Source organism: Lepus europaeus, chromosome 9, assembly GCF_033115175.1.
Source record: "Lepus europaeus isolate LE1 chromosome 9, mLepTim1.pri, whole genome shotgun sequence".
NCBI classification, from domain to species: Eukaryota; Metazoa; Chordata; class Mammalia; order Lagomorpha; family Leporidae; genus Lepus; species Lepus europaeus.
This window is the reverse complement of record NC_084835.1, coordinates 6540282-6556841: the sequence shown is the minus strand read 5'-3', so window position 1 is coordinate 6556841 and position 16560 is coordinate 6540282. Positions and strand designations below refer to the sequence as shown.

General features: G+C 63.1%; 1 protein-coding gene across 1 annotated transcript; it reads right to left on the bottom strand.

Moving 5' to 3' along the window:
* Positions 1-202: 202 nt before the first annotated feature.
* CAV3 (caveolin 3) lies at positions 203-8768 on the bottom strand. The gene is made up of 2 exons (XM_062200064.1): positions 8206-8768; positions 203-903 (listed from the first exon to the last, which is right to left on the bottom strand). The coding sequence occupies exons 1-2, from the start codon at positions 8608-8610 to the stop codon at positions 562-564; spliced, it is 747 nt and encodes a 248-aa protein (XP_062056048.1). The 5' UTR covers positions 8611-8768; the 3' UTR covers positions 203-561.
* Positions 8769-16560: the final 7792 nt, after the last annotated feature.

Genomic DNA, 16560 nt, shown 5'->3' with positions numbered 1-16560 from the left:
ACGTGCACACACACGTGTGCAGACACATGCACACGTTCCCCCACACAAACATCATTCAGACACATCCATACACAGAGGCATGCAGACACACTCACACGTCCCTCTAAACATGCACACACACATACACATGTGCACACACATGCATGTCCACACATGCATGCACACCAGCCTTGTCAACAGAAACACACGTGGCATCCCCTGGTGTGGCAGAAACCCTTTATTGGCGCCGCCCTCTCTGGCCAGCAGTCGCTGGTGGCTTTGCTGGCACGCGTGGGCAGGCTGACCCCAGGGAGCCTGGGCTGGTTTGTGTCATCACAGTGCAAGTGGACGCAAAGACTTGCAGTAGCTGCCTCTTAACCAGGATCTCCCATCAGCCTGGCGCGTGGGGGCAGGCAGGGGCAGGTGTGGTGGGAGAGGGGGGAGGAAGGGGCCACTGTGCCCCCCGGGCCTGGCTGTCTTTTCTTCCCCGCTCCTCTACACAGGGTGCCCCTGCCTCGGGGAACCGAGCCGTCCCGGGAGAGCAGTGCGGGGGCGGGGCCAGGCCTGGCCACGCCCCCGGCCTCACACCTCCTTGCGCAGCAGCACCTTGATGCTGCTGCACATCTGGCCCAGGGCGGCGAAGAGCGGGTTGCAGAAGGTGCGGATGCAGAGCGAATAGATGTGGCTGATGCACTGGATCTCGATCAGGTAGCTCTTGATGCACGGCACCACGGCCCAGATGTGGCAGAAGGAGATGCAGGCGAACAGGAAGCCCCAGAGCAGGGCCAGCGGGACGCCCAGCAGCGTGGACAGCAGGCGGTAGCACCAGTACTTGGACACGGTGAAGGTGGTGTAGCTCACTTTCCACACCCCGTCGAAGCTGTAGGTGCCCACGGGCTCTGCGATCACGTCTTCGAAATCCACCTGCAGGGGGTGGGGAGGGCGACCGTGACCCCACCTCTCCAGGATAGGGACCCCCGCAGGCCTCGCCCCACCCCATGGGCTGCCGCCCCCGCCCGGGGGCTCTGACCCGCTGGGTCAGGTGGGGCCTGGTAGCCAGTGTTCCTAACAGATAACCTGCTTGTGGTATTGGGGGGGGGGGGCAGAGTAGGGAGGGTCTCTGGCCCTGCAGAGTGTGCAAGCGGCTGGCACCTGCCACACCTGCTCTCCTGTGGGTGGGGGGATGGGCGCAGCTGCTCTGTCTTGAGAGCTTCCAACCCCGGGAAGCTGGGCACTGTGGGTCTGGGGTCTCCCAACCTTGCCCTCTGTGCACCGCTCACGCCTACTGAGGTTTCACTTGACTCCCACCATGTCCCCCAGGACTGAGTCCTGCTGGCTACAGGCTTCGGACCTCTGCAGCCTGCCCCCGCCCCAGGATGCCCGAGGCTGGGCTTGCGTGCCCTCCTGGGCTGGTTGTTGAGGCCAGTGGCGGGCCTAGCACTCCCAGCCGAGGGAGTTGGTAACCAGGTGAGAGAGTCTGCAGATCCGTTAACCCCTTCCTTCATTGACTCCTCTGGGATATTTCTCAGAACCTTGCTGTGAGGAATAGAGAGACTTTTCATCCATCTAGCCGTGCCTCATTGGTCTGTTCATCTACTCATCAACCTGTTTATCTACCTGCTTATCCATGCACCTGCCTGCCCATTCATGTTGCTGTCTGTCTACCATCTGTCCATCCACCAGATGGCCATCGAGCACCTGCTCTGCTGGGCACACACCTCTTGAGAGGTCCTCAGCGCACTCCTTGGCACGTGGTAGGTGCGCCGTAGCCTAACTATCCGAAGCGCCATTGAAGTTACAGCTCAGAAATTCATGCCTGATCGCAAATACAGTTCTGTGCAGCCCCCCAGTCTCAGATGTGTGGGGTCCCCATGGGGGCTGATGCGCCCCCCCCCGGCTGCATTCAGGAGGGGTCCCACAGCCCCGATCTCTCTGATGCGCCTCTAGTTGTCATTTTTCCGCCGAATCCCTCGGTGCTGCCGTTTGAGTAATGTCCAGGGATTGCCGCTGAGCGCCGAGCAGGGCAGCTGCTGTGTTCTGAGAATCAGCACAAGTGCAGGCGGCGCGCTGGGCCATGCCAGGCGGAGGCGGCCGCGCCCCTGGCGGGGATCCGAGCATTGAGGCTTCTGGTTTGGAGAGATATTTATAAGGCCCGGCTCGGGCAGCCCTGGGCGGCCATGCCAGGGTATCAGAAGCCGGCGGTGACTTCATTCCTCGGTTCCTTCCCAGAAGTGGGGAGGAGAGGACTCTGGCGGGGGGGGGCTGGGTGCTGGCTGCGCTCACTGAGCCTTGGGGCTCCATGTGCAGCTCAGGGGGCCAGGAAGGCAGCGCAGTGGCTGCTCTCTCAGTCGGTGTCCCCTTCTCGGGCCTGTTTATTTTTGGAACAGCAGGAGAGCCAGTTGATTAATCAGAACCAGCCAGTCCAGCCCCCGCAGCCCCGGGGCGGGGGTGGGGTGGGGAGGGGAGGGCTGGGCGTGGCCTGAGGGTGTCACACAGCTCCCCAGAGCCCCCAGAACTTGGCCCGGGGACACGCAGGGCCCTGCGTGGTGCAGACGGGCTATCTGGGGTGGGGGGAGCAGCTGCAGCAGGGGTGGTCACTCAGGTCCGGTGTCCACGTGGCCAGTGCATTAAGGCGTGTCAGGGGTGTGGAGTTGTCCTTTTCAGTGCTGCACAGAGGTGGGCCAGGGGCCGCTCTGGAGAAGGGTGAGCGCCGGCCTCTTTGCTGGGCCCTGGGTTCTTCTCCTGTTACCTCTTACTTCGAGGGTGGTCCTCAGTGGCTGCCGCCCCTCTGGTGGCTTCAGGGACTCAGAGGAGGTGTTTAGGAATTGGAGGCCGTGATTTTATGTTACTAAATCTAAGGACTGCAAAAACTGGAGTGTCTCCCCGCATGCCCACTTTCCGGGTCTTTGCTCTCATAGCTCATCTTTCTCGTATCCTCCAAGCGCGTCAGCGTTCAGCAGATGGGAGCGACGCTGATGTCAGGGGTCCCTGACACAGGCAGCACACACAGGGTGAAGGCTGCAAAGACAACCCAGCGGGACGGGGCTTCCTGGGCTAGGACTGATGATGGCGGCAACTCCGTCAGCCTGGGAGGACCCCGGGACGCCCCCATGCGTGGGTCCCTCTGCCGCACAGGGCACAGGAGAGACAAGCAGGGTGCAGCCAGCTCAGCCTGACAGCAAAGCCAGTGCCCTGGGTGGTGGCAGGGTGCACGGTGGGCTGGCACAGAAGCAGGAGAGCAGACAGGGGCAGGGTGCATCCTACAGAGGGACGGGGGCATCTGGGCTGGACATAAAGGGACCTTGGGGTGATGCAGAGAGCTGGGGAGAGCAGGAGGAGGGAGCTGCAGGGAGGGGGAAGGACCTGCTGGAAGGAAGCCCCTGGAGCATCCGGGAGGACCCTCTTCCTGCCCCTGCCTGGCCCTCCCAGCCTCTCCTCTGCCCTCTCAGTGAAGATGCACAGGTTGGAAGGGGGGCAGGAGAAGGCCCAGGGGGCGACAGAGGTGCCTGGGAGGATGGGGGGCAGCAGCAGTGCCCGGGTGGAGTTTGACGCTCGGCTATGCCTGGTGTTTGCCGGGCGGTGGTGTGGGGGAGCGAGACGATGCCATGAGTGAGCCAGGCCTCCCGGTGTTCATGAGCGTGGGAGTCTTGTCCCATCCTGAGTCTGGGCTCGCCCTGTGACTCCCTGTAAGCATCAGAACGTGGCACAGGAGACGCCGCACTGGCTGCAGAGCTGACGCCTTGGGGATCCCTGAGCCGCTTTTATACCCTGCTCAAGAGACCCGTGAGTTGGAAGCCCACTGCTGTGCCCTGCCCCCGAGCAGGTCCCTGCCTCCCCCAGTGCCGCAGCCATATGGGGGCACCATTAGGGAGTTCCGGCTGAGGGGATGTCAGCCCCAGCCCCCGTCTGACTGCAGCTGCATGAGAGGCGCCCATGAGGCCAGCAGAGCCAAGGGATGGCTGTGGCACAGCCGTGGGTAAAGGATGTAGTGCGTCTCCAGGGGCAGCAGATAACCCTGGGCTCAGGCTTTGTCTTCCTATGGGTGAAGGGCTCTTGGTTGCCAAGCCTCAAATATGCAGATGCAAAGCTCTCGCCAGCTCGGTTGAAGAGGAACTTCTGCAGGCAGGGCCCCGGAATCTAAATTTCAATGAGCTCCCCAAGAAAACGGGCCCCATTCAAAAAACCCAGGCCAGCTGATACCTGGGGTCCCCACAGCCCCGACTCACATCACGTCAGCATGAGTAGTGCAGCACGGCCCTTCTTAGAGGAAGAAGGAACTGCCAGTGTGGAATGACCGGCAGGTGAATGCCCCCCCACCCCCCATGATCCAGCCCAACCTGCTCTCCCTGCCTTCTATCCCACAAATCCCTTTCATTGGCTCTGACCTGTGAAAGTTCGTCATCTCCTGGAGGAGTGGCACCTCTATTGTGTCAGCTCTACTCACTCATGGGGCATGGCTTCCTGCGCCAGTGCGGTGATCCATTAGTGATGTCTGCAGTGGCAAGACACAGCCCATACTATTGCCAGCTCTGCCCCAGGTTTCTCCCTGTGCCATGAAACCTCCACTCCTCGCTTACTCTGTTTCCTTTCCTTGGGAAGCCTGGTTCCCTTCTACATTTTTAGTTTTTCTCCCTTTTTTGGGGGGCACCTTGGACAACACCTCGCCATCAAGCTGGCTTCTTATTTTCCAAGGTGCAAGTAATCCCTCACCTTCTGCGACAGCTTGCCTGGCACTAACTGGGGCGTTTAGCGCTGTCTCCTGTGAGGTCTTCATCCTGCTCTGATCTCCCCTGGAGGGTGGAGTCTAAGGCAGCGTCCAGGTTCAGATCAGGTTCACCTTTGCTCAACAGGGAGTCCCAGAGGGGGCCCGCCAGGGGTGGGAGTTTGTGGCCATGCTGGTACCCCTGGATGTCATCTGAGAGCCCAAGGGGTGCTGTTGGTTTTTCTGAAAGAGGAGGCCGTTTTGTGGCACGTGTGGGTTGCAGGTGGGCTGAGAACGACTATGCAGGCAGGGCTGCTCCCTGCCTCCCGAGGGAAGAGGACTCGGATCCAGAGCTGTGTGATGCTTTGGGATCCAACCAGGCTACCTTGGGGCTTGGCTGAGCCCACCCTGAGCCCCCTCAGAGGACTTGGGCTGAAGCTGGGATCCCAAGGCTTGTGCGGGAGAGGTGCTCAGGGTTTTATGGCGTGGGCATGAGGGAGAGGCATCCACAGGTGCACCTGCGGGCGAGCTTCAGAGCCGGGGCCCCTGAGGGGGCATCCCTGTGCCCAGGGTCTGGTGTGACCCTCTCCTCTGGGGCAGCACAGACTTGGGGGGCAGTCAGTGCTGGCTGTGGTGAACGTGGCAAAGGCCATGAGGCTGTGCTGGCCCAGGTCCTCTCCTCTGGTCTCCCAGGGCCCTGCCAGCTGCCTCCCCAGGTGAAATCTGCTGGGCTGGACATGGTCTCTCTGCCTTTGGCACTCATTTCCCAGCTTCCCATGGGCTGGAGGTCAAGCGCTAGACACGGTGGGCGTGCCTCTTGTTCTTCAGTTGTGTGTGTCTGCCTGCCTCCAGCTGCACCATGGACTCCAGCTCAGAGAGAGAAATGTTCTCCTAGAGTCACACAGCACGGTCGTGTTGGGCTGGGGGCCGGAGCTCAGGTGGCTGCAGCCCTGTCCCACTCCAGCTTCTCTGTGTCACTCCTCGGAGCCCCTGCACCCTGACAGGTGCACCCAGGCCCTGTGGGGCCCTCTGAGCCTTCGCCTTGGCCTCTGCGTGTCTCTCTTCCTGCCTCCCTCCCTGATTCTCCCTTCTAGCTCCCCTGTGTCGTGTTCTGCCATCGATGCCAGAAAGCTAGGCCCCGGGGAGCTGCCCTGTGCCCGTCCCCTCTGCTTTCTGCCTTTCATTCTCCCTCCGCAGACGCGCACACACCTGAGCTCTGCCACACCTGAGCTCTGCCACACCTGAGCTCTGCCACACCTGCCGATGGCGTCTCTCTGGCTCTTCCAGGGTCCGCGTCCTTTATTTCTGAACTTCTGAAAAGGGCACAGAGCTCCCCAAGCCAGAGAACGTCCCCAAAATACCAAAGGACAATCTTGTGGCCATGCTCGGGGCTGCCGGGAGAAAGCGGGGGTTCCCAGCCCCAGGAGAGGGGAGTGAAGCCCAGGACAGTGCTCTGGCCACGGCCACAGCCACATCCTGGCCGGCTTCTCTCCTGGCTCTGTGGGACCTTGGAGACCACCCTGTCCTTGCTGGCCACCCACGTCTCCCCCAGCAGCTGCGGGGACCCCTGGAGTGGCCTACACCCGGGTCCCTAGTCCTGCAGGCTGTGAGGCAGGTGAGAGCTCGCTGCTCATACCCCGCGTGGTAACCCCGTCATGTAGCGTGTAGCTGGGGCTCAGTTACCCACAGGAGGCCCGTGGCAGTGTGCCCATTTTACAGAGTAAGAACTGAGGCCCACGAGGCCTGGTTCCTAGGTGGAAGAGCCTGGATTTGAGGTCAGGTGCGTGATGGGTATCAAGCCCAGCGTGGCTCCCGCTCGCCCGCACTGCTCAGGGACGCTTTGCACCCGTCTGGTGGTTGTCACTCCGTCAAGTCTGCTCCCCGAGTTCCGGCCATGGCTTCTCACACCGTGCGCCCCCATCCTGGGGCATCAAAACGCCCGTGGGAGACGGAATGAACAAAAGAGGTCCTTTGGGTGAAAAATGTGAAATCCAGGCTCAGCAGAAAGTTCGCAGCAAATGCTTCTCATGAAAAAAACTGCATGGAGTCCAAGAGGCTACTTTTTTGGCACCAAAATAAATGATCTTTTAATTCCATTTTCCACTAACTTTTTGAAGACCTCGCCTCTGCGCCACTTCTGATAGTTGCTAGAGCCCCGACCTGTGGTGTAGCGTGAATGCCCCTGGAGCAAGTCCAGGAGGCCACTGATTGCCTGGAGGTGTTTGGAAGGCTCCCTGGAGGAGGTGGCCCCAGTGTGGTCTTGAGAGCTGAGGGGGCTTTCTCCACCTGGAGGAAGCAGGCAGGCGATGCTGGCGAGGGCTTGGGGTGTGTTCTGGTGGGTGGGCTCACAGACTTCTGGGTCTGGGAAGCCCCTGGAGGGGTCAGGCTCCGTCCACAGAGTGCTGCCCCTTGAGGACCAGGCCAGGGACAAGCCCTCGGCTACCTCGCCTGACCCAGCAGCCGCGAGCTTTGGGCACCTAAACGCGGCTGGTGCAGAGAGTTCTGGGTTCTGCTGGGCTCGTTAAAATGGGACAAGCAGTGCTGCCGTCCGGGATGGCAGTGATTGGAGCCTGGGATTGGATTTTTCAGTTCTGCAGTTTACGACCTCTGCACACGGAACACACACGCTTCAGATGGCCGTGGGGAGGCCGCACCCAGAGGTGCTGGGGGCGCAGAGCCTGCTGGGTTGTGGAGATAAGGAGGGCCTGACTGGACAGCAGGACGTCCAAGGTTGTGTTACGTTAGGTGCTGAAATGGCGGGATGTGGGATGTGCAGGGTTAAAGTCGCACGCAGGAGCCTCATGACTGTGTCCCCCTTTGGCAATGTGGGGTCCCCGAGTTGCGGGCCGCACTGGACCTTGAGGGGCTGAGACAGGTGGGCCCTGTAGGAGCCGGGGCCCCCGGGCAGCCGCCTCTCACACAGCCCCACCACTGTTTCTGGTGCTGGTGGCTTCGGACCCTGCTCGGATGGTCCAGACTGAGGGTGTGGGTCCAGGGTCACCGGCGAGGGAAGTGGCCCAACTTCAGGCTCCTTGCCGGGGAGGGGGGACACCCCAACAGCTGACGGCGATTCTGACACACCCTTGCAGGGACCCAGGACCCTGGAGCGCCTGTGCCCCTCCCTGGCCCAGACCTGGGGTGCACAAGGGGGCTGGGCATGGCCTCCAGGCCCTGGGTGACAGACAGACGGGGCTAGTGAGTGTCCCTGTGCTGGAAGCCGCCCTCTGGGGACTCACCCTGTGCCCACCGTAGAGACCGCAGAAATGGCCTGTGGCATGGGACGGGGCCCAGTGTGGCCGCTGGTCCCTGCTGGGCCCGGGCCGGGGGCCAGCAGTGAGTGGCAGGGCCACCAGGGGTGAGTGGTTTTTTCTGCCTGGCAGCCGGCTTGCCCGCCACACTTGGCCATGCCCAGGCTGCGGGTCCTGCTGTTTGTGCCCTGGGGGTCGGGAGCCATTACTTAACCTTTGGGGGTAGGTCAGGGGAAGCCGGCTGCACCCGGGGCGCCGAGGAGCCGGGGGGCCTACCTTGACGATGTCCTCGTTGATGTTCTTGGGGTCCCGGTTCACCAGGTCGATCTCCTTGCAGTGGATGTCCTTGACCATCTGCGCCTCCAGGTCCGTGTGCTCCTCGGCCATCATGGCGGGGCTGGGGGGCCCCCTGGGTGAGCTTGGAGCCGTGGGGCCGGCGGGCAGAAGCCCTGGGGGCAGAGAGACCAGCTCAGGGTCTCCCCACCTCGTGCCCCCGCCGGCTAAATAGGCCCCACCCAGGGCGCCGGCCGACAGCTGCCCCACATAACTTCGCCGGCCGCTCGCTCGCGGGAGCCGCCCGTGGCAGGCCTCCAAGCTAAAATTAAGACTGGAAGGCCGGGCGCTCCTTAAAGGGGGCCGCAGCCAGCGCTGGGCCGCGCACGAGCACCTGGGACACAGCATTCACACACAGGCCAGGCCCGGCGGGCGCGGCTGGGCCCTGGAATTCTCCCCATCGCTGCCCCACTGGGGGCTCCTCCGGGGCTTGGCTGCCCCAGATGCCAGCTCTGCCTGTCCCGCCTGTCGGGTGACCTTGGGCGCCCTTGACCTCTGTGTGCCCCTGCTGGGTGTCGTCTTGATTGGGCCCCTGACCTTGTAGAGGGGCTTAGCCCCAAACTCTGGAGTGAGCGGCACCAGAGGGCGGGGCTTCTCCAGGGTTTGGGAGGTGGGCGGAGCATGGGGGCCTTGGGTGTAAAAGCCCCTCCCCTTCTTCCATGCACGGTCTGCCCCGACCTCCTCCAGCACCTGAGCCTCCAAAGCTGGGAGTCTCGGGCTTTGAGACGCTGAGGGCCACGGCTACCATGTCCTGTCTGTGAAATGGGCGCTTCCCACCCTTGTGGAGAGGAGAGGGGGTGTGCTGTCTCCCAGCAGCTGTGGGGGAGGGGACCCTGAGGGGTGGCCCCGCTCCTGGGCGAGCCTACGCCAAGGGGGCCCCTGTGGAGAGCAGGGCCCAGCGCGATTGTGCTGCCCTGGGAGGGGAGAGGAGGGTGGACAGGCTTCCAGAGCGCCCATACCTCTGCCCACCCCACGTGCATGGAGGGGTCTCCTCTCTCCCACACCTGCAGAGTTCTCCTGTATCCTGTTCCCACTCTGCCATCAATCACGTGAGCCCACCCCCCTCTCCTGCCTGGGAAGGAGGAAGGTTCTGGACTCCCAGGGGCCAGGTCAGCCCGCCCACCCACCTCCTCACTCCTTCAGGTAGGCGAGGAGCTTGGGACCAAGGGGCTAACAGGCTCTGTCCCTGCATGGAGGAGCTGTCCCTCTAGCTGGACACACTGGGGACTGAGGGGTCCTGTGGTAGCGTGACAGGTGCCACACACCAGAGGGCATCAGGGAAGGCTTCCAGTAGGAGGTGGCTATAGTTAGGGGTGGGTGGATGAGCAGGTGTACATGGACACGGTGTATACGACTGGGCTGGGGCTGGGGTCAGGTGGGGTGGCACCTGGCTGGGCCTGGGACTGAAGTGTCCCGGACAGTGGTGCTGAGTGGGGGGTGGGGGGAACTTAGCTAGAGGTCTGAGGCCACAGAGGGCCTCCGGGCAGTACAGTCAGCCCTGTGTGTGGGGGAGGGAAAGCTCCCTGGTGGCCAGCTGGAGGGTGGTGGGGGCTGGGGGTGGTCTGAGGCAGGAAAGTTGGCGGCATCAGGGACTCTGGGCTCTGAACTGTGGGGTGGCTTCATGCCTTCATCAGGCATCCACACCCCAATATTTCTGTTGTGTCCTCGATGCTTCCTAATAGACACAAAGTGGCTGCTGCTGTTCCAGGCATCATAGCTCAGTCTAGACAAGAAGAGCAAAGGGCAGGAAGAGGCGTCTGCAGGCTGAGTTCACATCATTAGAAAGCTTTCCCACAAGTCCCATCTGAGCTTGGTGGTCCCCCCTTGGCAAAGGAGGGTGGAATGAGAGGTTTTCAGCTGAGCGTTGCCAACTCCCAGAGCGTTCCTGGGGGCGACACCTATCACTAAGTCGCTTACGGGTCAGCAAGGGTTTTGTTTGTTCCCCTTCCTGGGTCCCCGGCTCCTCCACCTCCAGGGAACGTGAGCTGCAGCCCGCAAAGGCTGTGGCGCTGTGCTGCTCCTGGGACATGGCGGGAATCTGAGCCCAGGTGCGGCTGTGTCATGGACCAGCTAGTGGCCCCGGGGGTGCAGGGCCTGAAGGAGCGGTGACGGGGTGGCCATGCCCACACTGCTCCGGAGCCGCGGGGCCGTCCTCGCGGTGCCCGGTTGGTCCTCTAGACCCCAGGCCACGGGCACAGTGTGTCTCCCGATCATGGCCATGCACCGGCTGACCGGCACCTGCAGCTCCCATGTCCTGAGGGTCACTTAGGCCCAAGGCGAGTGACAGTCGGCTCCTGTGCCGGGTTCCGGGGGCAGCTGCCTCCCACCCAGGGCGTGTACATTTCGCACTCCAGCTGGCCAGGGTGGCGGGGACCAGAGAGGCTGGGCGGCAAGAGCGGACGCTCCGGTTTCTGGACATGGCGCTCCTGGGGGGAGCACACAGCCAGGAACCGTCCCTTGTTTCTGGTTCTGGCAGCTCTGCGACCCGGAACGCCAGCCCTGTTGCCTCTTGGGTCTGCCGCGCTCCTTACCCAGGGCTGCGCTCGCACACACTGGGAGAGCCTCTCGGGGCACGGGAGGGCGCGTGGCCATGGAGCACACGCTATGCAGAGCAGTCAACCCAGAAAGACCGCGTGGTGGTGGTGCTGGTGTGGGGGGAGCGTTCCCAGCTCCTCTGTGTCTAGGGTGCGACGGAGGGCGCCATGTTACTGTGAAGGCGTTTTTGGGTTGCTGTTTGCCGCAGTGGGACTGGGGGAGAGCGCGGGTGTGGAACAGCGGTGTGATGGGCGGCCCCTGGGGCTGGATGGGGCAAATTTACGGGGAGTGCCTGCCTCACTGCGGGGCCCGGGGGGCCAGAGCCCTCGCCGGAAAGTCATGCTGGCATCTCACCGCGGTGACAGCAAACTCGTGCGTGGCGTGTTCTCGGCACCTGCCGTGGGGGTTGCACACCCACGAAGCTGGGCCTGGCTGTAGCTCTGTGGGACACGAGGTCCCTGTGGCGCCTGCTCGGCGTGGCTCTCGAGGCACAGATGCAGCTAAAGGCGGTGTGTGGACCAAGGCGCAGGTGGTCCCTGTACAGGTTGGTTCATGGGACGTGGGCAGCCAGAGCCCTAAACAGACTGGGGCCCGGAGCAGCCGGCTGCAGACTCTGCTGAGGGCCCGGGGATGGGAAGAGCTCCGGCTGCTTTCTCACGCACCCCTGGCCAGCTGTGGGAATTCGCAGACCCTGGGAGGGCTCTGTGGGCTGGGTTTCCGCTTCTCCCCGAGGGCTAGGGGCAGATCCAGGCCCCACGGACCGATCCAGAGATGGGGCATGCTGGAGCCGAGCCCTGGGACCTCACGGGGCTGATGTCACGAGGGGCGGGGACTAGACAGACACGCCCACTTCCAGGCACCAGAGTGCAGCCGGCCCCACCCTCACGCCTCCAGTGGATGAATGGCAGACAGGGCTGTGCTTTTCTTGAGTAAGCCGGCTGGGGTCACCCGGGGAAGGCAGAATCCTGAAGGCTTGGCTTCTGGCTTAGGCTGCCCTGCATCTCCCCGTCAGGCATCCTGGGCCCTGGAGCCTCAGTTTTCTCACCTGTGAAATGGGCATGGCAATCATGGGAAGAGATGAGGACCATGCCAGTGTCACAAACCTAAGTGTCCCGTGGAGAGTGGAGGAAGCAGGCCCTGTGCTTGGAGCTGTAGGGAGCCCAGTGGGGCAGTTGCAACAGCTGCTCAGCCCTGGTGTGGGGACATTACAAGGCGTGTTGGGCAGCATGGAGAACTGGAGCTCAGGGGCCCGCCCACTCAGAGAAGAGCAGGTGCGCAGCTGACTGGCTCAGCCTGGAGGACCGGTTGGGGGCGGGGCACAGTGCAGCTAGGGCCTCCCCAGAGCCCAGGCTGCACCCCAGGCCCAGCGGGCAGCATCTCCGGCCTCGGTGATGCCCAGGGAGCCCCAGCTTTAGAAGCTGCCTGTTGGAACTGGGGACAAGAGACTGAGAAGGGGCGTGGAGGGGTTGAGGGAAGAGCTCCACCCACCGGCTCATGCACCCCTCTGGCTCTTCCATCTTCGGGGAAGGGGCCAAGCTTAGCTGGGCTGTGGGGGTGGGAACAGCGACCGTGAGTGACAAGTGCAGCTGCTTGGACACAGGGCTGGCCCGCCCACGCGAGGGCACCAAACAGACCCGGTGGGAAGATGGGACGGAAGGGTCCATTTGTGTGCGTACATGGCATGGGAGTGAGACATTTTTGAGCTCAAAGCGAACTTCTAATCCCACTGTTCTGTGAGCTTCTCGAAGGGCCCTGGTGCTCTCGTGAGGTTGCGTGCCCATGGCTGGTTCTCGCAGGAAAAGCCACACAGCGTGTCTGGACTGAGGAGGCATCCTGGCAGTGGCCCGGGCTGGGATCTGATGTAGGGGTGAGCCGCCCGGGACCCTGCATCTCCCCGGATGCCTCCATCCCTGGCCGGAACCAGAGAGTGAGAAGCGCCTCTCAGGAGTTGAAGAAAGCGACTGCACCCAGGGCGGGACGCAGTCATCTCGTGGGCGGGAGTGTGGGGGGCTCCGAGGCCTGAGCAGGGCTCCTCCTGCTTCCCGTCTGACCCTGGGGCGATGGCCCGGGGGCGTGCAGCGTCCACGTGGGCGGGCACACCCTCCTCCGGCGTGTGTGCGTGCCCGTGTGCATGGGTGCGCATGCGTGTGCGTGCAGGGGGCGCTGCTCGCATCAGGGAGTGGAGGGGCCTTCGCCCTCACCTGGCCTTGACCGCACCCCGTGGAGCAGGCGGAGAGCTGCACGTGCGTGACTCGGGGGAGTGGGGAAGAGACCCAGCGATGCGGCTGCCTGTGGGCGAGCGTGGTGGAGCCAGGTGCACAGGTCAAGGCCAGGGGCTCCGGCGCCTTCGGGGTTTTCCGGACTGGGCCATCCGTGTGGGGTCGCTGCGGGGAACGGGGCGGGGGCGTGGGCGTGGCGGGCGGCCGCTGGCCAATCAGCGCCGCGCCTCGGCCCCCGGCTCTGCGGGAAGGGGAGGGCGGCCGTCCCTGGCGCTGCCCACGCCTGTCCTGACCCAGGCAGGGGTCAGGCCGCTCCAGCGGCTCCCACCGGACTCCGCGACCCTCAGAACTGACGGTCAAGGCCATGTCCGGGAGACTCAGAGCTAGGTTTTTGAGGACGTCCCAGCCCCGCAAGCGCCCGGCCTGGCTGTGCCTCGGTTTCCCCAACCGTGAAATGGGCTGATTGTGCTCCTAACTCATAGGGTGAAGAGCATGGACACAGCTCGTTCGTGGCGCAAAGCACCTTCAGCAGTGCCCCACGCGTGGCTGCAGCTGGGAGGGGCACTAATGCTGTCGGCGGTGGCCATGTTGTTGGTTTTTACGATTTATTTATTTATTTATTTATTTATTTATTTTGACAGGCAGAGTGGATAGTGAGAGAGAGAGACAGACAGAAAGGTCTTCCTTTGCCGTTGGTTCACCCTCCAATGGCTGCTGCGGTCAGCGCTTCGTGCTGATCCAAAGCCAGGAGCCAGGCGCTTCTCCTGGTCTCCCATGTGGGTGCAGGGCCCAAGGACTTGGGCCATCCTCCACTGCCTTCCCAGGCCATGGCAGAGAGCTGGCCTGGAAGAGGGGCAACCGGGACAGAATCCGGCGCCCCGACCGGGACTAGAACCTGGTGTCGCCGGCGCTGCAAGCTGGAGGATTAGCCTGTTAAGCCACGGCGCTGGCCATGATTTATTTTTTTAGTTGAAAGAGTTACAGAGGAGAGGCAGAGGCAGGGAGAGAGAGCTCTTCCATTCGCTGGTTCACCCCCAGGTGGCTGGAACCGTCAGGTCTGGGCTGGGCTGAAGCCAGGAGCCAGGAGCTTTATCCAAGTCTCCTACATGGGTGCAGGGGCCCAGTTACTTGGGCCATCTTTCACTGCTTTCCCAGGTGCATTAGCAGGGAGCTGGATCGGAGGTGGAGCAGCTGGGACTCAAACTGGTACCCATATGGGGTGGCAACACTGCAGGCCTAGGCTTAACCCACTACTCCGCAGCCATGGGATTTTAAAACAGGGAGCAGTATGGTTGCAGTCTGTCGGCTGAGCCAGTGGGCCCTGGATAGCAGGCCTGGGCGGAGCCCATGGCAGCCACTCTCACTGGGTCTTCCACAGAGCTGTCCCAGGGAGGTGCAGGAACAGGGCTGGGGTCACACAGCAGCTAAGTGGGGGTGCTGGGGTTTAAACTCAGTAGTATCAGGGCTTTGGGTGGCTTTGCTACTGGAGACGGCCTTGGGGGAGGAAGTGGAAGGGGCTCCATCCCTGGGGAGGAGGCTGTGGTGCAAAGGTGTGAACAGCCCCTGGGCCACCCCCTGGGCTTTGTCCTTGACCCATCTGTCCTGGGGCCGGGGACCTGGGCTGCAGCCAGGAGGGAGGTGGCTGGGGAGAGGCCTTGGTGAGCGGGGCAGCAGCTCACAGGCTTGGAGGTGAATCAGACCCAGGGCACGCGGGCTCCAGCAGGTGAGACCAGGACAGGGACTTGGGGCGGGAGCAGCCGTGCTGGGCAGCAGGTGTCCAGAGTTCACCTCGCACCAATCCCAACAGCCAAAGCCCCAGGTGTTGGCAGGTGGGAGGAGTGTTCTGGCTAATGGGTGAGGTTCCCTGTGGGGAGACTTGGAAACGTGGGACTGAGGGTGAGGAGGGCGGGGCTTTGCTGCCATTCAGGCAGTGTGAGAGCAACCCCGCAGGTAGCAGAGTCTCCGGCTCCCTGGTGCAGGAATCAGGCGCAGAGAGAGAAAGCGAACTGCCCAGGACAGTCTGGAAGGAGGCGGAGAGCTTGCGGAGGCTTAGTTGGCCCCGGCCCTGTTCTTGCCAGCTCTCTGAGTGGCAGGTGGTCTGTCTAGCAGGGGCCAGGTGCTGGCGGAGGGGCTGGGCACATAGGCTGGAGCGGGGGCAGTGGGGTACACTGGTGGGTAGCTTCTTCAGGAAGGCACACAGGGCTTCCGCAGGGCAGAGGACTGGATGCTGGGCCAGGGCCAGGGGGGCTTGTGGTCTGCCTCTGTCACCATCCCGCAGAGGGCCAGGTCCCCTCGCAGAGGCTTGGGCTCTGGGTCCAGTATTGAGTGGCAGAAAACCAAGGCCACGCTGGCTTCAGGAAAAACGGGGAGGTGGGCTTCACCTGTCCAGGGAGGGGCTCACTGGTGATTTCCAAAGCAACGTGGTTGGAGTCAGGTGCTCCCAGCACACAGGGGCAGTCACTCAATCCCCGCATGGCTGCGGCCCCTGCACAGGGGGAGGAAACTGAGTTTTGGTGAGGTTCTGAGTTTTGGAGAGGTTTGGGGTCTCATCCCAGGTCCCAGGCCACCAGCAGGTCGCCTGTGCTGGGGAGGGGGTGGCTGGTCTTCGCCCCTGCTCCCTGCTGCCTCCCTGCCGCTCGGCCTGTAGGGCTGGTCCTCCTTCGGGGCGCTCTCTTTCAGGAGCGTGCGGGAGGACAGGGCTCTGGCTTTGAACAGCAGCAGACCAGGCCACACAGGACGCACAGGCCCCTTGTGACTGAGGCCAGGAGGCACGGCGTGGGTTCAGCTGGGGTACAGCTGAAGACCCTGGGATGCCCAAGTTGGCTCCCACCGCAGAGGGGTAGCTGGCCCCAAAGGCGGTGAGCCGAGGCTGAGCAAGCCCATTTGAGATGATGGGAAGTGGACATCCCAGCGTGTGCAGGAGCGGACCCGGTGCCCCAGGACAGACAGATGCGGCCCTGGAGACTCGCCGGGCAGCACGGGGCCAGGCAGCTGGGAACACAGAGACCTGCTTCCTGCTAAAGATGAGCCTGCGTCTTCCAGCTGTCAGGAGGCTCCGAGAAGCGACCTCTGGCCCTGGCAGGCCCCGGCCGCCTGGGGGCGCAGCTCTCAATGGCAGCCTTGAAAAATTACAAGGGACGGAAAGACAACAGCGTGCTGACCCTTGGAGCAGAGAGAGGAGACGCACACCCACGGCTCGAGCAGCCCCCAGAGGCCCTTGGCAGCCACCACCCAGGGGCTGCACCCCCTGCATCTCGGTGAGTCTGGAGTCAGCAGGCCGGGGATGTGGATGTGGGGCCGCCACTGTGTCTGCAGGAGCTGCTGCTTGCTCCCCTCCTCCGCCACCCGTCTCCTCCCGCTTCTGACCTCCTGGTGGGACCGCCCAGTGCGGCTCTCTCCAGGGAGTCTCAGGCCCAACTAAGAGAGCTCCTGGAGGAGCTTTGCTGGGGGTCCCCAGGGTCCAGGGCGTTGACTTGGAGGCCGCGGCTCCCTGGCTGTGACATCAGGCCCTGAGCTGCTGCAGGTGCCTCCCCAGTGCTTACAG

What these genes read in the sequence shown, in the direction of transcription:
- CAV3 (XM_062200064.1), bottom strand. Translation starts at nt 8,610, where the DNA reads ATGCTGTGTCCCAGGTGCTCGTGCGCGGCCCAGCGCTGGCTGCGGCCC. An exon ending in TCAACGAGGACATCGTCAAG is followed by an intron (nt 904 to 8,205) that starts GTAGGCCCCCCG and finishes CACCCCCTGCAG; the next exon opens with GTGGATTTCGAAGACGTGAT.